Here is a 26527-nt window from a genome sequence, read left to right on the forward strand (position 1 = left end):
GAGGAGGAGGAGAGGGAGAGGAGAGAGGAGAGGAGGAGAGAGGAGAGGAGGAGAGAGGAGAGAGGAGAAGGAGAGGAGAGGAGAGGAGGAGAGGAGAGAGGAGAGAGGAGAGAGGAGAGGAGAGGAGGAGAGGAGAGAGGAGAGAGGAGAGGAGGAGAGAGGAGAGGAGAGAGGAGGAGAGGAGAGAGGAGAGGAGAGGAGAGGAGGAGGAGGAGAGAGGAGAGGAGAGGAGAGAGGAGAGGAGAGGAGAGGAGGAGAGGAGAGGAGAGGAGGAGAGGAGGAGGAGGAGAGGAAGAGTGGAGAGGAGAGGAGAGGAGGAGAGGAGAGAGGAGAGGAGAGAGGAGGAGGAGGAGAGGAGGAGAGAGGAGGAGGAGAGGAGAGAGGAGAGGAAGAGGAGGAGAGGAGAGAGGAGGAGAGGAGGAGAGGAGAGAGGAGAGGAGAGGAGAGGGAGAGGAGGAGAGGAGAGAGGAGAGGAGAGGAGAGGAGGAGAGGAGAGAGGAGAGGAGAGGAGAGGAGAGGAGGAGAGGAGGAGAGGGAGAGGAGAGGAGAGGAAGAGGAGAGAGGAGAGAGAGAGGAGAGGAAGGAGAGGAGAGGAAGAGGAGAGAGGAGAGGAGAGGAGGAGAGAGGAGAGGAGGGAGGAGAGGAAGAGAGGAGAGGAGAGGAGAGTGGAGAGGAGGAGAGGAGAGAGGAGAGGAGAGGGGGAGAGGAGAGGAGGAGAGGAGGAGAGAGGAGAGGTGAGAGGAGAGAGGAGGAAGAGGAGGAGAGGAGAGAGGAGAGGAGGAGGAGGAGGAGAGGAGAGGAGAGGAGGAGAGGAGAGAGGAGAGAGGAAGAGGAGAGGAGGAGAGGAGAGGGAGAGGAGAGGAGAGGAGAGGAGAGGAGGAGAGGAGGAGAGAGGAGGAGAGGAGAGAGAGGAGAGAGGAAAGGAGAGAGGAGAGGAGGAGAGAGGAGAGGAGGAGGAGAGGAGGAGAGAGGAGAGGAGAGGAGGAGAGAGGAGAGGAGGAGAGAGGAGAGGAGAGGAGAGGAGAGGAGGAGAGGAGAGGAGAGGAGAGAGGAGAGGAAGAGGAGGAGAGGAGAGAGGAGAGGAGGAGAGGAGGAGAGGAGAGGAGAGAGGAGAGGAAAGAGGAGGAGAGGAGAGAGGAGAGGAGGAGAGGAGGAGAGAGGAGAGGAGAGAGGAGAGGAGAGGAGAGGAGGAGAGGAGAGAGGAGAGGAGAGGAGAGGAGAGAGGAGGAGAGAGGAGAGGAGAGAGGAGAGGAGGAGAGGAGAGGAGGAGAGGAGAGAGGAGAGGAGAGGAGGAGAGGAGGAGAGGAGGAGAGAGGAGAGGAGAGGAGGAGAGGAGGACAGGAGGAGAGAGGAGAGGAGAGGAAGAGGAGATAGGAGAGAAAAGAGGAAAGGAAAGAGGAGAGAGGAGAGGAGAGAGGAGAGGAAAGAGGAAAGGAGAGAGGAGAGGAGAGGAGAGAGGAGAGAGGAGAGGAGGAGGAGAGGAGAGAGGAGTGGAGAGGAGAGGAGGAGAGGAGGAGAGAGGAGAGGAGAGGAGAGAGGAGAGGAGAGGAGAGGAGGAGAGGAGAGGAGGAGAGAGAGAGGAGAGGAGTGGAGAGGTGAGGAGAGGAGTGGAGAGGAGGAGAGGAGAGAGGAGAGGAGAGGAGAGGAGAGGAGGGAGAGGAGAGAGGAGAGGAGAGGAGAGAGGAGAGGAGAGAGGAGAGGGAGTGGGAGAGGAGAGGAGGAGAGGAGAGGAGGAGGAGAGGAGAGGAGAGAGGAGAGGAAGAGGAGGAGAGGAGAGAGGAGGAGAGAGGAGGAGGAGAGGAGAGAGGAGAGGAGAGGAGAGGAGAGGAGGAGAGGAGAGAGGAGAGGAGAGGAGAGGAGGAGAGGAGAGAGGAGAGGAGAGGAGAGGAGAGGAGGAGAGGAGGAGAGAGGAGAGGAGAGGAGAGAGGAGAGGAAGAGGAGGAGAGGAGAGAGGAGAGGAGAGGAGAGAGGAGAGAGGAGAGGAGGAGAGGAGAGGAGGAGAGAGGAGAGGAGAGAGGAGGAGAGGAGAGAGGAGAGAGAAGAGGAGAGGAGAGGAGGAGGAGGGAGAGTAGAGAGGAGAGGAGAGGAGAGGAGAGGAGGAGAGGAGGAGAGAGGAGAGGAGAGGAGAGAGGAGAGGAAGAGGAGGAGAGGAGAGAGGAGGAGAGGAGGAGAGGAGAGAGGAGAGGAGAGGAGAGGAGAGGAGGGGGGAGAGAGGAGAGGAGAGGAGAGGAGGAGAGGAGAGAGGAGAGGAGAGGAGAGGAGAGGAGGAGAGGAGGAGAGAGGAGAGGAGAGGAGAGAGGAGAGGAGAGGAGGAGAGGAGAGGAGAGAGGAGAGAGAGAGGAGAGAGGAGGAGATGGAGAGAGGAGAGGAGGAGAGAGGAGGGAGGAGAGGAGAGGAGGAGAGGAGAGAGGAGAGAGGAGAGGAGAGGAGAGGAGGAGAGAGGAGAGAGGAGAGGAGAGGAGAGGAGAGAGGAGAGAGGAGAGAGGAGAGGAAACAAAAGAGGAGAGAGGAGAGAGAGGAGGAGAGAGGAGAGGAGAGGAGGAGAGAGGAGAGGAGGAGAGGAGGAGAGGAGGAGAGGAGGAGAGGAGAGAGGAGAGAGGAGAGGAAACAAAAGAGGAGAGGAGAGGAGGAGAGAGGAGAGGAGGAGAGGAGGAGAGAGGAGAGGAGAGGAGGAGAGGAGGAGAGAGGAGAGGAGAGATGGAGAGGAGAGGAGAGAGGAAAGGAGAGGAGAGGAAAGAGGAAAGGAGAGGAGAGGAGAGAGAAGAGGAAAGGAAAGAGGAAAGGAGAGGAGAGAGGAGAGAGGAGAGGGAGAGGAGAGAGGAGAGGAGAGAGGAGAGAGGAGAGGAGAGAGGAGAGGAGAGAGGAGAGAGGAGAGGAGAGGAAGAGGAAAGGAGAGGAGAGGAAAGAGGAAAGGGAGGAGAGGAAAGGAGAGGAGAGGAGAGGAGAGGAGAGGAGAGGAAAGGAGAGGAAAGAGGGGGAAGAGGAAGGAGAGAGAGAGGAGAGAGGAAAGGAGAGGAGAGGAGGAGAGGAAAGAGGAGAGGAGAGGAGAGGAGAGGAAAGAGGAAAGGAGAGGAAAGAGGAAAGGAGAGGAGAGGAGAGGAAAGAGGAAAGGAGAGGAGAGGAGAGGAGAGGAGAGGAGAGGAAAGAGGAAAGGAAAGAGGAGAGGAAAGGAGAGGAGAGGAGAGGAGAGGAGAGGAAAGAGGAAAGGAGAGGAGAGGAGAGGAGAGGAGAGGAGAGGAAAGAGGGAAAGGAGAGGAGAGGAGAGGAGAGGAGAGGAGAGGAAAGAGGAAGGAAAGAGGAGAGGAAAGGAAAGGAGAGGAGAGGAGAGGAGAGGAGAGGAAAGAGGAAAGGAGAGGAGAGGAGAGGAGAGGAAAGAGGAAGGAGAGGAGAGGAGAGGAGAGGAAAGAGGAAAGGAGAGGAGAGGAGAGGAGAGGAAAGAGGAGAGGAGAGGAGAGGAGAGGAGAGGAGAGGAGAGGAGAGGAGAGGAGAGGAGAGGAGAGGAGAGGAGGAAAGAGGAAAGGAGAGGAGAGGAGAGGAGAGGAGAGGAAAGAGGAAAGGAGAGAGGAGAGAGGAGAGGAGAGGAAAGAGGAAAGGAGAGGAGAGGAGAGAGGAAAGGAGAGGAGAGGAGAGGAGAGGAGGGAAGAGGAAAGGAGAGGAGAGGAGAGGAAAGAGGAGAGGAGAGAGGAGAGAGGAGAGGAGAGGAAAGAGGAAAGGAGAGGAGAGGAGAGAGGAAAGGAGAGGAGAGGAGAGGAGAGGAAAGAGGAAAGGAGAGGAGAGGAGAGGAGAGGAAAGAGGAGAGGAGAGGAGAGGAGAGGAGAGAGAGGAGAGGAGAGGAGAGGAGAGGAGAGGAGAGGAGAGAGGAAAGGAGAGGAGAGGAGAGGAAAGAGGAAAGAGGAAAGGAGAGGAGAGGAGAGGAGAGGAGAGGAAAGAGGAAAGGAGAGGAAAGAGGAAAGGAGAGGAGAGGAGAGGAGAGGAAAGAGGAGAGGAGAGGAGAGGAGAGGAAAGAGGAAAGGAGAGGAAAGAGGAAAGGAGAGGAGAGGAGAGGAAAGAGGAAAGGAGAGGAGAGGAGAGGAGAGGAGAGGAAAGAGGAAAGGAAAGAGGAGAGGAGAGGAGAGGAGAGGAGAGGAGAGGAGAGGAAAGAGGAAACAAAAGAGGAGAGAGGAGGAGAGGAGAGAGGAGAGAGGAAAGGAAGAGGAGAGGAGAGGAAAGAGGAAACAAAAGAGGAGAGAGGAGGAGAGGAGAGAGGAAAGGAAAGAGGAGAGAGGAGAGGAGAGGAGAAGAAAGAGGAAAGGAGAGAGGAAAGGAGAGAGGAAAGGAGAGAGGAGAGGAGAAAGGAGAGGAGCAGTTTACCGATGTGTGATTGTAAGATAAAAACTCTCTCTCTCTCTGCTGATCAAAGCGTGTGGAGCTCGATCGCCCTGCAGCTCTGATGACTCACTCTGTGAGGAGCGATCGGCACCAACAGGAACGTTTTACATTACAACCACTGCAGATATTTTCATCACAGACACGAAGTCGCTCCTTCAATCACTGAAGCAACAGGCAGGACGGAGGTCAAAGGTCACAGGCTGGAGACAAACACACACACAAACCACCAGCAGCTCTCCATGACTCCTGCTGTGTCTTTTCAATAACCTCAAACTGTCAATCAATTTCTCTGAAGCATGAGTCGCAGATATTCAGATGAGAAGCAGCGAACACCAGAAAGAATCTGACACTTCTGTACGAACGATCTTTCTCATTTTATTTATATTACGATTTTATCTTCCAACATTTATGAAAACAATTTAATTTCCTTGGACTGAGTCAGTGAAAGCTGTGTTGAATATAGTTTATAAAAATGTTGAATATGTTTTGGAGTGACATATTTGATCTCATTTGTTTTTATTTATTAATTTTATATACTGAATATATGTTTAGTAGTTTTACACTAAAATTACAGGGTTAATCTTTATTATTATTTAGTTTATTTTTCATTATTTTTTATATTATATATTGATTTGTAGATATTATATATTATTTATTTAATTTTTCTAAAGTATTTTTTCCATTGAATTGCATTTAAAGATTTTTTAAGTTCAATAAATGTGTGAGTGAATAATCAGGTGAATACTAGTGATCTGAATATTGATCATAATAACAGTGATTATGATTTCTGCCATAATCGAGCAGCACTACAGTTTCGATCGGTAAATTATGTAAATGATTATTGAACATATTTCTGGGGTCAGAACAGAGTGATGAGCAGCTTCCTGAGCATCATGCTGCGTCTGCTGATGCTCACCTGTGTGAACAAAGCGTGCGTGTGACATTTCACACGCCACGACAGACTGAGAGGTGTGTCAGCTTTTAGCACGGAGTGATTCATCTCGTCAAACACAGAGGATCTTTGTGTTTGACCCGCGTGTGATCTGAGATGAGAGCGGCCTGCAGGAGGCAGATGGTACCGAGCTGCTGCACCCAGAGCCAGATCACTTCCTCTGGGCTTAATTATCCTGCAGCCTGACCTGCAGCCATGGCAACACACACACACACACACACACACACACACACACACACACACACACACACACACACACACACACACACACACACACACACACACACACACACACACACACACACACACACACACACACCTGAGGCCCAGGCTCTTCCACAAGTGTGTAACGCAGATGGAAACACAAACAGAGGCTGTGCTGAATAATGAACCGATTGATCAAGCGACAGAAAATTAACATTGATTATTTGTGTCGATCAGTTCAAGTGGAGCAGAAGGTGAAATACTCTCTGGTGTTATAACTTCTTCGTCCTAAAATAACATAATTTCTCAAAATTACAACATGTTTTGTCTTTTAAATTACAATTTTTTTCTCGTAACTTTACAAATTTATTCTCCCAGTTTTAACCTTTCAATCAAAATCACTTTAATTATTTATTTATTTTCTCTTAATCTACACATTATATGCCAGGTCTTTGTACTGAAGTGGTGTTTTACCTTGTCGTATAGAAAACAAGATGAATGATGAATCAGTGAATCTGAAAAATAACGATTACACTGATAATAATCATTGGACTCATTGATAAAGAGAAGCTGTTCATTAAAACTGCATCTATCCAAGCCTCTGTTATGAGAAAGGAGTGAGTGTGTGTGTGTGTGTGTGTGTGTGTGTGTGTGTGTGTGTGTGTGTGTGTGTGTGTGTGTAGTATAAACTGCTTACAGCATTAACGGCCCTGTCCGGCGGCCAAAAAGCAGGGCCCTCTGGTCCTTCGGGGGTCAGCGCTGCTCTCCAGCTACAGCTGAGGCAGATTAATAATCCCTTACTTAAAATGAAGCGATTTATGAGGCCGGCCGGCGGACACGCTGTCCCCGAGCGTGATACTCTGCACGCTGAAGCGGGCGGCTTTAAGCGTGTGTGTGATTCTGAGAGCTGCATTTCAACATCTTTACATCTTCATCTCGTTTGTTTTGAGACTCGTGGTTCATGGTTCATCTATTGTTTTATAGCAGAGAACAAGCGGAGGGAGATAAATGGAGACAGGAGCACACGAGGATGATGGGAAAAGCTGCAGAACGTCGACAGTTCACTGTAATATGTTGATTAATAATCACTTTGTTTATTTTGAAATTAACCATCTAATATCTAACAGTGAAGTATTGTCAGCCCCTAAAACACTAAAACACTGGTACACATCAGAGGTAAGAGTGTTTCACAAAAATAAAGACTGACTCATTTTAAGACAAAAACATTCGACACCTCACCTCCAGGCTAACTCTGAGACCAGTGTTACCATGGTAACAATCAATGACACCTGTGCTGAGCAGCAGCACCCAACAACAATAAAAACAGGAACACATGGCTCATAATTTGTGGTTTAACAAACATTGTTATGAAGAGAGCAAAGAGAAGGGAAAGAGTTTGTAGAGACGGCAGCCATTTCTTTGGTCGGACATTTGTTTTATATTGAAAAAAAGTCTTAATTTACCCAGAATTAATTGCTCCACAGTCCGGCTTAAGATGGTCAAGAACTAAAGATGAATTCAGACTCAGTCCATCTGAAGTCTGACTGTTTGTTGGATCTAAACCGGCCTGAATGAGCCACCTGAAGGATTCTGATGAAACCAGAACAACAAACAGCAGAAAGTGAAACTGTGATATACTGAAGTTAAGGTGGGACGCAGGTGATGCTCTATGATCAACCGTATTTTCACTGTCAACTTCCAAAAGCAGTTCTCAGCTGGAGAAGCTAAAAGCAGCAGCTCCTGATCCACCGGAGACCGGACTGGCTTCCTGCTGCTGCTGAGGTCATGTTGTTGTAACGAGCCTCTTTCACAGAGTAAACGTGTGTAATGACTAATTTAAGTCGTAAATAAACCCTGGAAATGTCCTGTGTCCTGATGCGATTGTTATTGATCCCTGTCAGGGCCCTGAGCACAGGGAGGTCAGAGGTCGGCCACAGAGCATCATCAGTAGGTTGTAAGTTTGTCGTCATGGGGTTTCAGGATGTTATGAGGCTGACAGTCGGCAGGGAGGAGCGTTTAGAGATGAGAGCAGTGATTCTAGTTCCTCTTCCTGTCCCACTCAGACTGAAATAATAATAATAATGATCACACACGTCCAAGTGGATCCAGCTGAGTGTCGGTTTTGTGCCGTGTCATCCAGAGCAGGAGGCGGAGCCGACACAGAAAACACAGAGAGGACAGATGGCGACCTGAGACAAAGAGAGTTGTCTGAAGACACGAGGGGAGGATTGATTTTCTGTGTGAAGGACAGATGGGCCTGAGTGTCGCCTGTTGACCCTATAAAACCACTGTCTGTCTGTCTGCGAGGGTTTACGGCCCTCTGAGGCCACCGTGGCTGCTGAAGGACGCCGCTCTGACTGTCCTGAAACCGGCGTTTCAGCAGGTTTGAGTGTCTGCTTTTCAGTTATCAGCAGATTCTCTCTGTCCACACGAACACGCCACGATAAACGTCAGCTCCGAATCTTTTCCAGAGATTCAGAAAGTGTCGTCTTGTTTTGTTTTATCAATTTTTTTGGTTTTTATTTTGCATCAACAATAAAAAGTTCAAATAAATAAATAACTAAAGCTTTGAACCTTTGAATCATATGACTTTCATCTCAGGGAAGGAAACACAACCCAACGATTAACCCATCAGTTCATCATAGATCAATAATCGATCGATCAAGAAGACGTCACATCAGATTCTTCAGGCGGCAGTTCAGGGTTTTTCCCTCATCGATAAAGAAAGTGAAAAACTGTATTTAATCAGTTCCTCCTTAAAACCTTTTTCTTTCAGTTTCTATGGCTGTTAATAATTAATGATTTCTTCATGACGCCAGAGAACGTAAATAAAACACATCAGGTTGGATCAAAGGTCACATCACCTGCTGTCTCTCCCCCACGTGGATCCATACAGACGACAGTTACCTGTCGGTCCAGAAGACGCCGCGCTGACAGTGAGGCGTCAGTGGGAACATGAGACTGAGGAAGTGAAGCATCAGATACTTGGTCAGATTTAAAGTTTAAAGGATATTTTATTAAAACAAAAGCTTGTTTTTACAGAACATTTAGTCCAGATTGAAGTGTGGCAGGAAATGTCTTCAAAATAAGATAATAAAAAGTATAATTTGGTGACAAATCTCTTGATTACATATATATTATATTATATCATACCATATATATCAGCACTGGTGTGAAAATCATCCAGTCTGCTTCGACTCATGAAATCTCTCTCCTCCTTCATGTTCTGGGTTTGAGGGACGAGCGTTCACGGAGACATGGAGCCGGTCTAATTAGGCTAGCTGGTGGCGGCGATGGAGTCAAATTAATTAGGCGATAAATCATTAATGGGTGAACGAGGCGAGGCCTTCAGGGGCTCCCGAGCATCTGCTGTACGCCTCGAAAACAAGCAGGACAAACGGAGCTCGCAGGAGTCAGAGAACCGCGGCGACACTCGGGCGGCCTCTGTCCTCTGAGACCGCCATCAGCACCGCGCCCAACAAGAGGCGATCGATGGGGCAGGAAGTGACATCAGCCCCCCGGGGAGTTGAGGAGACATGGACGGTCGTATCCCATCACCCACATCTTCCTGCTCTCCTCGCTCTGATTGGCTCTGATCCTCAGTAACACAGTCGGCTCTGTGTTTACTGACCGTCTGACCTGTGTTTTATTTCACGCCTGTTGTGGCTGTTTAACCTGCCTGGTCTCGTTTCAGTCCCTCTCTGCTTCATGCCAACAAGACAGAAAATGAGACGGAGCATTGTTAAGCAGCGAGCAGGAAGCCGCTGACCCGGCGGACTATTTTTATACCTGCATGAGATCCGTGCTGGACTCGGCCGGGCTATTGTTTTGGTCAGGTCGGTGTCTGCAGCTTCCCTTCATAGTAAGGAGAGTGGGGGGAAAGGGAAGAGGCCTGCTGCAGCTGGAACCCACAGCTGCTCAGACCCCGACACTGATCCCAGCTTCTGCTTCCGGATCCTGGACGTATAGAAACTAAATCATTTTTACGTCCATGCTCCTTCAAGCACAAAGAAAACACGGGTCAGTCTCAGGTCAAAAACGAAACCTCTCTCTTTCAAAATACCCAGAGGCTGATGGGAAGTTGAGAAACACCTGACGTGATAAAAGGTTTGAGGATACGAGTTCACTTGGTTTCAGCGGTGTAGAAGTGAAGCAGTCAGTGGTTGTGACGAGTGTCTGTCGCGATAAGGAACAGAGAGCAGACTTGTGGATTTGTACCTGACACAGAACTGAAATGAGAGTGACACTGAGAAGAAACGTCCTCCTCCTGTGGCTCATCATTATTCATGTTTGATTTATCTGTCGTTCAGTCTAGAAAATGTTCCAGAGTCTGAGGTGACGTCTGAACAACCAGCAAAACTCAGGTGACAAATCTTCACCTTGTTGAAGCAGGAAGCAGAGAATCACAGGTGTGTTATGACTCTACCTTTCCATCTCTGGACGAGGACAGCTCATTAATCCTTTACTTTAATGATTAATCTGATTACTTTCTCGACTAATCCATTGGTTGTTTGTTGATCTCGTTTTTTCAGGTTACAACAGATTAAAAGTGTTGCCAAATAGTTTTCTGGTGATCAACTAATGAATGATTTCCAGTGTATTTACAGGTAAAGCAGCTCCTATGTTTCCTGGTACAACATACTGAATAAATCATTTCCAGCCGTTTCACATGGAGAATGAAACGTCTGAATCTAAACGGATCAGATGAGCTGCGTCAGGAGGATCTGGGTGACCTCAGCGTTCGCCTCGTCCTCGGTCTCATTCCTCTGCTTTCCCACGACAACATTCACAAACTGAGAAACCCACATAGCACCAGAGTCTCATTGTCCACAGTGTTTGTTTTCACTGTGTGATCAGTAACCTGAGCCCAGTGTGCAGGAGGGTGAACGTCTTATTCATCATTTCACTCAGATTACAAAATACAGGCTCATAAATGTTGAAATATAAATCCAAACAACAATGATGTGCTTTACAAACCACTGCGGTCCAGTGCTGAGAAAAGAGAAGTAACGTGAGAAGTAAACTGATGGAGTAAAATCATGTAAACATGCAGCGACAGCTTCCTGCTTTTTCACCTCCTCTCACTTCCCTCATCACCGTCAGTGTGAGAGAAAGACGCTCAGGCTCCGCAGCCTCAGGTCGGCGTTTAAGGCTTATTAGAGGATCAAAGAGACAACCTCAGATGTCTCCTCAGCCTTTATGAGTCTGTGAGACTCAAGGTTACAGCAGCATCTCTGAATCAGTCTGACGTTGTGACGAGAGCATAATGAGGAAGCAGGGAAGCAGAGGAGTTCCCCACTACGACTCGACCAACAGTTCCCTCTGTGTCTGCTGAGGACGGAGACGTGACGACGACTGTGATGTTCACATTAATGCTAATAATCTTGGTTAACTGCACAAACCCTGCTGTAACAAGGTGCTGCTCCTTCGCCCCCCTGCAGAGTTTCCCTCCGTCTGGGACTTTTACAGAGTCACATGAAAAAGGCAGGAAGCGAACAACTTCATCAACGTGACACAGCCGCTGCGGGCTTCCAGATCTTACCTGGGGCACTTTGACAACTTCAGCAGGTAGATGTGACTCATGAAAGGACATAAAAGCTGCTGCTGCTGCTGCTTCTAACAAACCAGCCAGAGAAACAAGCACCAGTGTGAAACTATCGTCCTACTGCTGCGAGCAGCTGCAGCGAGAACCATTCTGATCATTTAACATCCACGCATCATCTATATTTTCAACTGAAGACACTTCGAGCATCAGACACCACCACTACAAAACTAAGAGTCGACTAGATCAATATATGAGCCAATGTTAGCTTATTGATAATATATGGGTATTGGCGGGTACGTCAGCTGGTAAAGCTCCAGTATATTTAGTGCTACACATTATCCTCTGAAATGAATGACCTGTGAGAAACATATATATTCATACAGGCCACTGTTAACTGGTTATGTCATTATGTCACATTATTCCTGGTCTAAACGATGCTGGAGCAGGTCGGAGGAGCGGGAACAGTGACATCAGGCAGGTGGAGGCCAGAGAGGAGCAGCTTGACCTCCGCCGTCAGCTCGGCTTCTCGTCAGCCGTCTCCTCGGGGAGGAAACTAACCCGTCCAGCTCTGCTGTAAAGGAACTGGACGGACAGGTAAAACCTCTGCGGACAGAGGTGTCACCTTTCTGACACAGCGGCGGGAAAAGGTGGGAAACGGCAGCAGCAGCAGTAAAACACAGGCCACAGGTTTCTGGATGTTTTAGATAAATAGATTAATGTATTAATTTCAACATCCAATCATGTTGAATATGATTAAATTATAATAGTGCGGAGCTCTTTATGTACATCTATATGTACGTTCCTGCCACATGGTCAAAGCTCTTCCTGGAGAGTAACCAGGTGTGGCGGCAGAGGAAAACGACATAAAGCAGCTTTAAAGACTAAAGGAGAATGATGGAGGGCGATAACAACGCCGTGTCCATCAACATGCAAATGTCTGAGCACTCTTACGAAACACGCCACCATCAGCAGAGATGTGTGGGTTTGTGTTAAACTGTCGGCTCCGCAGAGATAAACGTTTGTGTTTTTGTGATAGCTACGCTCGGAGAGATTCACCAGCTGGGACGAGACTCTCTGATTCTGCGGTGACTCAGTCGTGACTCACCGTGACCTGCGACCTCAAACTGTGAAGTGCAGGAAGTGGAAACACCAAAACATGGACGATGCGCTGGTCAAAACTGGACAGATTTAAACAGGAATGAAGGGGTGATGGGAGAAACGACAGAGAGAGAGAGGGAGAGGGAGGGAGGGAGATGTCAGCCAATCAGCAGCGAGATGCCAAACCAAAATTAGCAGCAAAGCCTGGAGCTCTGCATTATTCAGACACAATGACCCATTAACAGTGTTTCTGAGAGGGAAGAGGAGGCAGCAGAGACTGATGGATCAGCAGCTCACACTCACTTACCAACCATTTATGGTTGTTATACAATATCCTGACTGTGGTCACAGGTATTCTCTCTGACATCCATTCATCTATCAGGTGTTTTATTGATCCCAACCAGAATAATCTCATCAATCGATTGTTAATAAACTACAACTCTGCATTATGCAACTATTAACAACACACTACAGGGACAGGCCTGGGGGGAACTTGTCTCCGACCTTTCAGAATAAAATCAAAACCTCTCGATGTCTGACGAGTTGAGCTTCAGCAGCTTCAGTATCTGACACACACACACACACACACACACACACACACACACACACACACACACACACACACACACACACACACACACACACACACACACACACACACACACACACACACACACACACACACACACACACACACACACACACACACACACACACACACACACACACACACACACACACACACTTTTCAGAGACTTTTGGAAACACTGTGTGTCCCGTTTTATTTTGAAAACTCTGGGGTTGTGTTGTCGTGTCAGACGGACAGCAACTGAGACCTTTGGAAACGATGATGTCACACCCACGGTCGCCACTGATTGGTTCTCAGTTGGTGACATCAGTGAAGTCATTAACAGTGACCTCTGTCAAGCATCAGAATATTTTATATATATATTTTATTTCTCTATTTATTCTTTTCTATAATATTACTTCACATTTTACTGTAAATATTTGATTTTATTGTTTAATTTTTCTATTCATATTTAAGATTGGTGCCGGATGATTGTGTTTAGAGCTCATAGTGAAGCTGACTTTACAATAAAAGAAGAAAGTAATCAGTAAAATGAAAGGTGTCTGAGCTCAGACTCACTCCTGTTCTGAGTGACAGATCACGGTGTTGTTCACACGTCTTTCCCCTGAGTGTGGGTCAGTGTGTTTGGACACTGTGGGGGAAGGGCACCTCATGTTAAAGAAGCTTGTACGATTGGACCAAACTGAAGGATTAAGAAACAAACAGTGGGATCTCAGCAGGGCGTCTGCGACCACATAGATTAGACATCAGTGTCCGGAGATCCGTCTGCTTCTTCACAGGAAGCTGAGCTGAATGAAAAGTGGAATACTGTCAGAGAATTTCACATTAAAACCAAAAGGAGGAACTGATGTGTCAGTGAACGCAGCACAGCCTCTTTAGTGAACGCGTCTGCTCTGCTGGATGTAATCGTGTCGACACTCTGCAGCACATTACCAGAGCTAATTGTGCTCTGAACAGAACGAGGGCTCGTGCTTCAATAAACTGCATCTGCACGCTGATTTCAACCTGTGAGGATGATGATGATGGTGGATGAAGGACACGATCAGGAGCCGGTTCTTCCTCTGTGGTGTTTTCTCTGGCTGAGCAGAGAGGCTGTGATTACAGGAAGGAAAGGTCAAGACACTGAACTGATGAAAGGACAGAGAATATTTCTGTTAGAGCCCTGTCATCTCTGTAGCTGTGTGTGTGTGTGTGTGTGTGTGTGTGTGTGTGTGTGTGTGTGTGTTTCATATTGAAACTGGATTTGGACATAGAAACTGAAATCTGAGAGTGTCTTTAAAATAAAACCAGAAGCATTTTTAAATGGAGCAGTTCAACATTTTGGGGAATAAACTTTTGTTTGGTTTCTCGTGTCTGTGTGTTCTGAACAGACTGGACTTAGCTTAGCTTAGCTTAGCATAAAGACTGGAAGCAGGGGGAAACAGTTAGCCTAGCCCCTAAAGCATGTATAATCAAGTTTTTTTAAACACGGGTCAACACGCTAAGGAGTGATGTCATCACATGCACTTACAGAGCATGCACACACACACACACACACACACACACACACACACAGTGGATGAAGACTGCGCTGCTAGCCGTCGTGCTAACTGGTAAAACAGATCTGTCAGGTCTCCTCCTCAGGTAGCTGCTGAGACGCTTCGATCAGTAGCTGCCGTTAATATCTGCGATTTTAAGGAGCAACTTCTTCTCATGAAAATGTTGAATGTTCCTTTAAAGACTTCCTACGATGACACAACATGATTTTTGTTTTTATCTTTCAGATATGACTGACAGTAAATTTTCTACAAAATGATTCAATTGCTTCTAAATAATAACTACAAACAAATCACAGCTAAACTAAATGATATGAACCTCACATGTACGTGTTTTTATTCAAGCTGATTCCATTTACTGCTAAGTTAATATTTCAGTCCAGTTTTGTTTTGTCATTTCAGTCGACATCCTGTGAGAGGAAGGGTAAAGTCTCTTTCATTCCCGCTGTGTTTACAGGCATGAGGCGCTACGAGCAGGCGCATGGATCAACTGTTGAACTATTCCATTAAACTCTTATGTACGTCCTCTACTCTGGGGGAAAGGACCACACACGTACACATTTTAACTGTTGTGTAATGAGGGGTCTCATGGTCCTGAGGCTGTTTTTAACTGTGATTACGGGGCTTAAAGTGCTGCGCTCCATCATGTGTCTGCTGCATCTCCGTCTTACCATCAGTCATACACAATGAAGTCCTTCGGCTTCCACCTCGAACAAAACAGAAGCTGAGTGAAGAGCTTCACGGGCCGACGGAGGTCACACGCAGATAAAGAGGAAAAACGCTCTTACATTGGAGTGAAGTCGTGTGTTTGGATGTTACACACACACACACGCACACACAAAGGGATGGCTGATAACTACACTTCCCTAATGGTTCCCTGGAGGCAGGCAGGAGAAATTTTACCCAGAAATCCCTGCATCATCTGCATGCACGGCAGATGGGGTCAGAGTGAGCAGATGCTGTATTTTTAGCAGCGTCGCTCACAGGTGATCCTTCCTGAGCCGAGTCCAACTACAAGTGAGGGTGTTAAAAATATTTAAACACAGACTGATGAAAGTCACACTGTTTCTCTACCTGTTGTCCTTCTGCACTCACACTACATGGCCAGAAGTATGTGGACGGAGCTGCTGACATATTCTGTTGTTCGTGGTTAATTGCAGCGTTTCACCCTGAACGTCAGCTGCTCACGGGAGCGTGTGCAGCCGCCAGTTCACTGCAGAGAAGCTGCACCTCCACATGTGATCTGGACATGAATAAAACTATTATTTGGTTTGTGCACAAAAAATAAAAATCACATTAGAGCTGCACGATATGCACAAAATATTATAATATTGTGATTTCAGTTGCAATGGCATTTTCATTTTCACAGAAAATCTGTTTTTAAATGATGATGATGTGATTTTTGTTGAGTCTTGTACAAACATGTTCCTTTACGTCTGGAGAACATGATCTGTAGGTCGGGGCGTGTCTGCGGCACCACAACACTGACGGTGCTAACAATGCTAATGCCAACTATGAACACTGTGTGTAAATCTCACAACTAGAGAATCACTTTGTTTTTCTTGCACAAATGTACATGAACAATGTGTAAATAAATGGCCGCTGATGGAGCGCTGAGGCCTGAGATTATGTAAATGAACACACGTCAAGAGGAACGTGGACAAGCCGTCTGATGGTCGTTTTAATCTATTCCTGAAATGAAATGATCTTGACAGATTTATAAACCAATCATTCACCTGCAGCAGGTGTTTCCATGATAGTTTATCTCGTCTCCCGTGGCGACGGGTACAGACCAGATCTGTACAGGACGCACAATCAAACCAGCTGAGCAGCTCATTTGACTCTGTATCTAGGTTTTTAATGTGTGTAAATCCCTCTGACAGCGGCGTGATGACACCGAGTCCCTCCCCCTCCGACAGGTCACATCTCTGACATTTTCTCCTGCATCAATACCCCCCCCCCCCGGCTGCTTCCTCCGCAGACCGATCGATGAGGCCGTCGAGCCTGGACCTGCTCGGGGACAATCGTTATCTCGTAAATGTCATTGTGAGGACGAACGCAGGAAGGACGTTTCACAGCGTTAAAGCTGCTCTACACATTTAGTCTCTGAGCTGGTTCCTTCATCTACTGAGGATGAACGCAGCTCAAACACGCTTCAGCCCAGCGTACACACGGCGGATTGAAGCTGCAAATGAAAACATCTGTACATAGCGTCTCTGTCGGGTCAGCTGGAAGCCTCCACCTCTAATCTGACTTTAACTGGGGTCAGCACAGATCCATACGACCCACCGCAGGCAGATTAAAGGACGCAGGGAAAGTTGTGATCTGCGGCTAATCCCAGAGATCCCAGTTAACCTCGTCTCACTGGTGGGTTTCACATCAGATAGGGACAACGCTGAGCGACCTCTGACCTCTGTCTGAAAACATGATTCCCACACAGAAGTTTTCTCATCTCTGACCAAATGTTACGTCACCAACGAACAGAAACAGCAGCTTGACAAAGCATCCCAACTCAAGGTCTACTTATGAGCTTTTCACAGAGCTTTCAACTGCGTCCACAAGGTCTTCATCGGTGGTCTTTATGAGCCGACGTTTTAAAACTCATCTCTTTAGCTACGTTTCCTCCCCTCGTCGTCACCACTCCAGAGATTTCAAACCTCTAAAACAGAGACTTTTAGAAACGCTGAGACCTTTGGAAATGATGATGTAAACACCCACGGCCACTCGGGTTTCTCATCTGCAGTTATCTGGAGAAATCATAACAGCTCCTGAGCTCACACACCAACAAACCAGGACTCTTAATAACAGATGGATTCAACATCACCAGAGTTCTAACTGATTGATCTGCCAGCGCCGGTGTTCCCGCCTGCCAGAGGCTGAATCAGCATCTGTCTGACACTGTGGAGAAACCGTGGGGTTACATCTGCACCTGGGTTAACGGAAATCTGCCTGACAGCAGCGCAGATGTCTGAGTCCAGTCAGGAGGAGAGGGAATCACGTGTCACCTCAGGTACGATCTGACCTTCACAGCTGGACGCCTCATTTCATACCAACACATCATCAACATCATCCTTTAAATCAACATTAAACTTCAAATCTGGATCAATTTACTTGATACTGATCAGTTTTATACAAACTAAACTGTTCAGACACAATGCGCCGCTCAGCCCTGATGCTTTGTGACGCTGCCTCGACTGAGCGCGCTCACTGCACCCCAGCCTGGTGATGACTCATGCTTCACCTCATACATTAAGCCTAATGAAAGGACGCCTGCAGGAAAACAAATGACCGCGAGTAAAATAAAAAAAATAAAAATACACAAGTACACAACCACTTCACAGAGAGAACATGATGTCTGCAGTTGGCCCTAATCTGGTTCAGTCAGCATGGGGGGGGGGGGGGGGGGGGGGTGTTGGGGGGGGGGCTGTGGACAAAAGGTGCAGAGATCTCAGCGTAATTTCTCAAGACAGACTTGCGTGCTGGCAGCGGTGGCAGTTATGTAACAGCTAAAAAAAACCCTGGTTTAAAAGAATCCCTGTGACTTCTTCTCACTGTTATTACTGTTATTACCCGACGTCAATCAGCCGCAGCGTTACATAACCGCTCTCTGACGGTCCATCTGCCTCCGGCTCTAATTTGGCACAATCACACTGTTCTGATATTGTGTGAGCGCTAAGGGAGAGAGCGCCGCAGTCGACACACAGACAAACAAGTGACTACAAACGGCGACACCTCCGGGATGAAACTGTTTGTCTCTGAGTCACGGAGTCGTCTCACAATCATGATCGTGGAGTCAGACGACCCGGAAACCCTCGAGTCATCACAGAATCCGTCCAGTTTGAGTCTTTACCTCGCCGTGAGCTGCCACCAGATGTTCAGCCGTCTTCAGACATGTCTGAGTTTACTGCAGCCAAACACAAGACGCACTTCTACTTACAGCACTTAACGAGAAAAGGAGGCTGACGCAGAGCAAGAGTGACTATGATGTGACGATGAGGCTTCTCTCTGTCATAAATAATCCTAACCTCTGAATCTTCAGGTGTTCAGATCAGTCTGACCTGGAAACTATGACAAAACAATCAAATCGATTAATTAATTAATAGATCAGACAGATCATATTCTTCTTTTATTTCCACTCCAACTGAAATCACAATATCTGCCAAGATGATGCCAATATGATTTATTTTGCATATCGTGCAGCCCTGCGATTAATCAAGACAACAACCTGCAGGTTAATCAATGAGACATTAACTGTTAGTTACTACAGTTATTGTGCGTTTCCTGTGTTATTTTAGAAATGGAGGATAATAACAGGCTGTGTTACTGGACAACAAATGCAGCTGCATTTTGCAAATTCAGGTATGAGACCAACTGTGTGATTTATAGTCTGAACAGAAAGTTTAAAGAGTAAAACTCCAGCACCAGCTTCACAATAAGAGCCGGAGGATCAGCTGACCCCAGCTGTGCAGGTCACAGGTCGGATGTTGTTTAAGATGGAGACATCGACCTGAATGTAAAACTTATTTTGAAAATCGAGTGTTGAAACTTTTGTCCTTCCTCAGTGTGAAGATCTTTTCATGTCATTGGCAGTTAAAGATCTTTGGGATTGTTTGGGAGTCTGATTCCTCACTTTCTGTCCTTTAGTGTGTGGAGCCTGTGTCGGTGTGGACACAGAGATTCAGATCTATATTGTGCCGTCAACATGGATTAGAAAGAAAAGGTGTATTTTAGAGAAGAAACAAACTCTGAGAAGAGAAAAAGAGCAAAACCTGAGTATAAACAAAGGCTTCAAACAGCCAGCGTGGCAGGTAACTCACTGATCCTTCTATAAACACTCAAACCCTGGTGTGTGTTGGTTTCATTCCCTGGCAGCACAGGACGGTTTATCCTACTACAGGTGGTCTCAGTGGGAGTTGAACCCCAAACCCCGCCGGTCTCGGTGCCTCGCTTTACCCGCCGTCGGCCCTGAGCGAGACGGGAGTTGCATCAGAGGCACAAACGGCTGAAACCTGAGAGTGAGCCTTATGTGGGTACAATCCTGACAAATGAGAGAGGATACGCGGAGCCTGGAGGGCGAGCAAACACACAGCGGTGAGGGCTAACTGGGTCACATGGTGCGTTCACTGACTGTCGGCTGGAGCGCTGACAAAAATCAGACAAAAGCAGCAGCAGCACACAAAAGGCTGAAGTGGAAAAGAAACGGCCGAGTTACTGCAGAGCAGCTCCGATAAAGAGACTGGAGATTAAAGCAGGCCTGTTGCACTCTGCTCCACCTGCTCCTCTGACAGGCCACAGCATCTAACAAACCTGAGAGCCTCTCATTCAGCCCACGACTGCTTGGATTTTGTATTTGAAGGACGATTTGCTGAGTTTTGTTAAAGCATCAAAAAGCAGAAAACACAGTGAACTGATGGAAGTTTTTCAAAATAGATCAGTTCTCATGTGGTGAAGAAACTCGAGCGAAGACTTTACTTTGAAAAGCAGTTGAGCTTCCTTGATTGCTGATGTTTTCATCCGTATTTTTGGTGTTTGTTGAAGGAACAACAACCTACAGTATTTAAAGTAGGGACAAACAGATGGATTTAAGAAATGACTAAACTCTCAGAGTCTGTGAAAGTCCACGAGACGTACATTTGTTTGTCTTAGTCGGCCCTGTGAGACTCAATCTGTGAGCGCATGGCTGTACAACCCGCCTGCACACGTGTCCACGCACAGACCACCAGTGTCACGTAAACATCTGCTGTCTGCATCCGAGTCAGCGCCTCAAGAAACACAAACACAGACACACAGAAAACTCACTTTCTAACCAGAACTCAAACGTAGCGTGTATTTAAATGTGGAATAAATACTAAATCAGGTAATAACTGCTTTCTTCTGAGTCAACATCACTGAACTACAAACTGCTGTTTTCAAAGACTGAACTTTTGAGTCCAAAGTTTAAAGCGAACATCAGTGATAAGTCCCTGAAGTGGAGAGTTTTAATATCTACAGCTCATAATAAAGAGCTAATAAAACTGCTGTTTTCACGCTCAACATAAAAACTAGAATCACCTCCTCCTCCACTCAGACTAGTTTCAGGTTACAGCCCCGTTTATCTGGAGTCATATAACGTTACACACTGGTTGGAAATTTTGTCATAATTGCTGTCAAGTCTTGCGTAATAGCCAAAAAGTTTTTTCTGAGGTCACACTGACCTTTGACCTTTAGCTGCCAAAGTCTAATCAGTTTGTCCTTGAGTCCAGGTTGATGTTTTTACCAAATTTTGAAGAAGTTCTGTCACGGTGTTACAAAGATATTGCATTCACAAGGCCAAAACCGTTTTTCGTGAGGTCACCACGCCCTTGACCTTTGACCTTTGACCACCAAAATCTAATCAGTTCATCCTTGAGTCCTAGTGAATGTTTGCGCCAAATGTGAAGAAGTTCCATCGAGGTGTTACTGAGAAATTTTGTCCACGAGAATGTGACGGATTGACAACCTGAAAACAATATGGCTGCTGCTCTGACTGTCGCCGGGCGGAAGAATAAAAACCGACCAATAACAGAAGAGAAGCTGAACCCCCTCGTCACACTGCCTGGATGATACCCATCTGAAACCTGACATGTGGTATATTATTACTCTTTGGCTCTGTCAGACGGCTGAGGCATTAAGAAGCAAATTATGTGACAAACATCCAACAACTTCCTGCGAAGACCGAAACAACAAAGCGTTAGCAGCTCCGGTTCTGCTGCTCGTCATCATCTGTTACAGCCTGTAGGTCCAGTCCGAGTCCGTCACAGGACAGAGGACAAACCTGTTTGTTAAATCTCTCGCTGAATGAAACTAAAGTGTGTTTCCCGCTGTGGGAAAAACAAAGTGAGCGATGTTCACAGAGGGTGGGCCGCGGCTCCGAGGCCAGACACAGAAAGTGGGTCACCTGGCTGCCAGGACTTCCATCCATCCTCCAACACACCTCACATGCAAATGAGCCCCACAGCGCCGCAGAGCACGCGGAGAGATGTGAGTCACGGCGCCGTAACTAGGCCGAGCGTCGACGTCTCACCTGCTTCACGAGAATCAGGAGTCGACTGAGAGGAGCAGCCGATGTTTGTTTGTTTGTTCGTTTGTCTCAGAGGGATGGACGACTTATTTACATAACGACACAACCACAGAGAGAGAGAGAGAGAGAGAGAGAGAGAGAGAGAGAGAGAGAGAGAGAGAGAGAGAGAGAGAGAGAGAGAGAGAGAGAGAGGACAGTTGCATCTCACGCTGAGAGGTTGCATAACATGATATGAATGTGAGCGACACATCCAGATGTGCGCTGTGGGGAGAAGAGAAAGGATGACAGAACTGCTGCTGTTGTTCCGAGTGAGTGAGTGAGCGAGTGAGCAAGAGAGAGAGTGAGTGAGTGAGTGAGTGAGTGAGAGAGTGAGTGAGTGAGTGAGTGAGCGAGAGTGAGAGAGTGAGTGAGTGAGCGAGTCAGTGAGCGAGAGAGTGAGTGAGTGAGTGAGTGAGTGAGCGAGTGAGCGAGCGAGAGAGAGAGAGAGAGAGAGAGAGTGAGTGAGTGAGTGAGTGAGCGAGAGCGAGAGTGAGAGAGTGAGTGAGTGAGCGAGTCAGTGAGCGAGAGAGTGAGTGAGTGAGTGAGTGAGTGAGTGAGCGAGTGAGCAAGAGAGAGAGTGAGTGAGTGAGCGAGTCAGTGAGCGAGCGAGTCAGTGAGCGAGTCAGTGAGCGAGTGAGTGAGTGAGCGAGTGAGCAAGAGAGAGAGTGAGTGAGTGAGTGAGTGAGTGAGCGAGTGAGCGAGAGAGTGAGTGAGTGAGCAAGAGAGAGAGTGAGTGAGTGAGTGAGTGAGTGAGTGAGTGAGTGAGTGAGTGAGTGAGTGAGTGAGTCACCATGTGCCACTGAACTCAGGGAAAATGGAAATGAGCAAAGGAACAGCGAGTCACTGCTCCGACTATTGTGTTGCGTCGCTCAGACAGCTGTGCAGCTGTGTGGCCACTGAGCACGCTCAGTCAGGTGCCTCTCACGCCACGCTACTGTGATGATGTACACTCACATTTTTTAACTTAATAACAGAATTACTCTCTTTTGTCTCGTCTCTTTTAGACACATCTGTCTGTTCACAACAGAAGTTTCCTTCTCCTTATAATATTATCTGCAGGTCAACAACACACACATGTTCCTAAACAAAGCCGACCGACGCACAAACACAGCAACCTCCACTTTCCAAACAGTCACGTACGACACAGACGGACTCTTCTGCAACAGTGTCATCATCCTCATCCTCATCTTCATCTTCGTCATGTGACCCAGACGACTGAGCAGAAATAGATCTCATTCTGCCCGAACTCCACTTCTGAGCTAATCCAATAAAAAGAGGCTGAAAGAGTTTCAGTTTCAGTCTCCTCCTGACACTAACAGCGACCATGTGACACGTTGTTTACACCCCCACGCAGGAGTCGAACCAACAACCTCGTGCCTTGCTCTAAACCGGGGCAGAAACAAATGAACAAATCTGAATTACATTTGGGCAAAATGAGGATTAGATAAAAAATCTGTCCACCATGATCATTTACATAAGATGTCAGTTTGTATTGAGCTGAACGGCTGTAAACCAGCGAGGACTGTTGTGTTAGCTTAGCGCCTTGGCTGCTAGCTTTACAGACCTCACGGCAAACACAGCGACGTCTTGGATAAACTTCACTACTTTCCGACAGCTGACGTGAACAAGCTTCTAACTGTCTTTGTTACAGTAAATCCATGTGAAATCACAGCTCCGTCTTTGTCTTTCACGTCTGTGTTTGGTGTCAGACGACGGCGTGGTTAGAAAAATCAGGAATTTGAGCAGCAGCTTGGAAACGACATTTCATGTTTCGGTCACTGCTTCAAACTTGTTGCAACAGAAACAGAAAAACGTGCGAGTGAGAAGCAGCTTTATTGTGAATTCAGCTTGTTAAAATACTGCGCATGTGAACACAGTGAGGAGGAGGGAACAGATGAAGAGATGAAACCAGCTGATATGAGACTGAATGATGATGCAAGAGGGTCCAGCCATAAACCAGGATTTGACCTCGTCTTGTTTCCGGTCTGCATCAATCACTTTACAAATATCCCAGTGAACGCAGACTCAGATTTCCTTTACAGTGCACTTCTGCCAAGGTTACAGGTTTTAAAATGGTGAATTTCATTTTGCAGTGTTATTATGAACTGATACACTCCAAGAGAAAAAGCCAAACATAAGCAATACAGGATTAATATGACACTGCTTTCTGTAAAGCAACACACCACGGCCAACATACAATCTGTAAAATCACGTCCCGTAGAATAAACAACAAAACTGACAGACTGAGGCAGTTGCTGCTCACTGACGTACTCAGGGCTTCAAACCAACAACCCCAGGCAGTGTCGGTGCCTTGCCTCCAAAGCGTATAAAAGGCTTCAAGGACCACATCATCTTTTCTCCCACCTACGTCAAACAAATCGATTTCATGTGCCGCTTTATAAACCTTTGTACAAACAGGCTCAAATAGCTTTTCAGCGTGTGTTTGTTCAGGTTATAGGAGGTTCATAGGAGTTTTATTTTATCAAAGCTACAAAATCAGGACAACAAAATCATCAATGTCAGAATCAGTCGACCATTTGTATTTCAGAGAATAACCGAGCCGCTGAAAGACCATGTGCAAGAATCACAAAGTATTTACATCTAATTTAGGAGGTTGTAATTCACACATGCTGGAGTAAATCTGACAATGTTCCTGCTCACGACCCATTTTACCTCCTCTGAGTTTCATCAACACTGGTTTAAGATTTAATCAGTGAAAACTACTGGAAAAATGAAATGACTGTAAACACAGAGCGGCTTTATCAAATGTCTTTATCCCACTCACAAAGGAAACGCCACTTTCACAACCAGCTTAATATCACTGCCGCCTGTGTCACCCATTAGAACCAATAGTGGATCAATATGCAGCTGCTGGTATCAAACCTGATTCCTCTGATTTGTTTCTTGTCTTATTTGTGAGGTTTTAACGTAAAGGCGTCATTTACAGCAGGAAACCCAAGGAACTGAAGCTGCAACCCTGCCAGTGCTGGTACCTCACCGCCACTTTGTCTTCTCTGGAAGAAGACTTTAGAAAAATGTGGAAAACCGACCTCATAACTGGAAACCACGAGGAATTGAAAGCAAGTTGAAACCACAACACACAAGAAGGAGGTGCCACACACTGAATTTGGAGTCGATGTATTTCAGGATGTGAAGAAACAAACAGCAGGATTAACCCAGGGCTGTCACCCTGCTTTCATACCCGCACCCAGCAGCATCCCCCCCCACCCACCCACCCACCCCCTGACATGTCCTACCTTCAATGGCGATGACATGCTCCCGGATCTGGTTCTGCAGCAGCGGCTCCTCCACCCGCTCCAGCAGCTCGTAGATGGAGTAGATGTTCGGGTGCACGGACTCGAACCTCTGGATCTCGGCTCGGATGGCGGCCGAGTTGGCGACATGCTGCTGGTAGTTCATCACTGCAGCACCCTCTCTGGATCCCACAGTTTAGCACGAAAAAAACAGGAGCCACTTGCGGGGCTTTGAGGGTGGTGAGACGGGGTGTTTGCAGGAGAGAAGAGCCTGGTAATGAGGACGGGGAGAGCTCTGACCTCCAGGAAGGGAAACAACCTCAGAACCACATTAAATCATTAAATTAAATCATGCTTTTTCCTTCTGTATCCTGGTGAACTTCACTCACTGTTTACCAGCTGGTTTGCAGTTAATTTAAAATGCTTAGGTTGGAGGACTTTCAAAATAATCAAGACTCTTAATCCTCCTCTACATCCCTGGATTTTATTTTCTTCTGGAAGTTTTCTCCAGGGTTTTGTTTTGGCGCAGGCGGCCAAGGCTGCTGCTACTGGCCGGTGAAGGCAGCTGTTCCCCGGGGTGTCCCGGCTCCCAATTCCGGTGCGGCGACAGATGTGCGGCAGTCCGAGCACCGCCTCCCCATATCCTCACAGTCCGTGTAAGATTAAAACGACACTTACTCCGGTTTAGCTGGATTTACAAAAGCTTTTAGAGTCACTTACAGTCATAACTGACCCGACGAGGAGGATAAAAAAAACGGCCTTGTTGCTAGGTGGCTGTGCTAGCCGGCTAAAGCTAACTAGCTGTAGCTTCCAAGCCGGGGAGAAGAGGGGAAAACTCACCGTTTTTCCGCCGTTAAAGTCCGCTCTCCATGCCGGCTGAGAGGGAGGTTAAAGCCCGCGAAGAGGAGACTGGATGTGCCGTTTTAAAAATCTAAAGTAAAAACAGCAGCTGTTGACAGAGCGGCAGCTTGATAAACAGTTAGTTAGGATGCCTGTTCCCGTCCGTCCGTCCGTTGTTTTTGTCTCCGCTCCGGGACCAGCTGCGCAAATTAACGCCCTCAGTCCAACATTTAAATCCCAACGAGCGTGAAACCCGCGGAGCTCGCGCGCTTTTCCCCAAATGTAGCTCAGGTCGCTGTAAACGACACGTAATCTCACAGGTAAGTCCCGCACACGGCGCCCAAACACTCAGCCGTTCCCCCTTCCCTGAGCGGTGAGGTCCATCCCGTGCAGACCGGAGCCACAGTATCCCAGCCGGGAACGTCATTACCGTCAATGTGTTTCCTCCCACGAGCTCAAGCTACACACAGCGACCTGCGCTGGTTCCGGTGCGGATTTTCAAAATAAAAACCAGCGTGTTTTTATGTTGCTGTCAGGGCTGGAGCAACTTACAGAAGAAATACAGAGAAAGTCTTCAAAATGTTAATTATTTTTACTTGTTATTTACATTGTATATCTGTTATATATATTGTATATTGTTATTACATATAGTATTTCTAATTTATCTTATTTATTTTAGACTCTGTTTCTTATTTTATTTCTTAATACGTTTCCCCTTATCTTGTCTTAATTATAGTAATTAAAGAAAAATTAAAAATATAATTGATTATGAGATAATGACCCCCCCGGACTTTTTCATTAACCCAATAATCATTTTGTAACCCTAACCCACCAATGAGAGAAAACAATAAGAAAATGCACATCACTGTTTCCCAGAGTCCATGTTGACATGTTCAAACGTCTTGTTTTGTCTGATAAACCATCAACTCAAAGACAGGACAAAGAAAAACGACAAATACTCACATTTGAGAAGCTGGAACAAGCAGCAGTTTCACATCAATTTTCTGTTAATGGACTAATTGTTTCAGCTTTAATCAGTTATAATAAATGTACATGCATATACA

General features: G+C 47.0%; 1 protein-coding gene across 2 annotated transcripts in view; it reads right to left on the reverse strand.

Moving 5' to 3' along the window:
- Positions 1 to 25879, reverse strand: part of agap1 (ArfGAP with GTPase domain, ankyrin repeat and PH domain 1) — a 141647-nt gene extending 115768 nt beyond the window's left edge. For both annotated transcript variants that reach the window (XM_056370678.1, XM_056370677.1), the window contains exon 1: positions 24627 to 25879. In XM_056370678.1, coding sequence (XP_056226653.1) covers positions 24627 to 24789 — 163 coding nt within the window. In that variant the 5' untranslated portion in view covers positions 24790 to 25879. The remainder of the gene's footprint in view (positions 1 to 24626) is intronic.
- Between the last annotated feature and the right edge of the window lie 648 nt (positions 25880 to 26527).

Source organism: Seriola aureovittata, chromosome 24 (genome assembly GCF_021018895.1).
Source record: "Seriola aureovittata isolate HTS-2021-v1 ecotype China chromosome 24, ASM2101889v1, whole genome shotgun sequence".
Taxonomy (NCBI): domain Eukaryota; kingdom Metazoa; phylum Chordata; class Actinopteri; order Carangiformes; family Carangidae; genus Seriola; species Seriola aureovittata.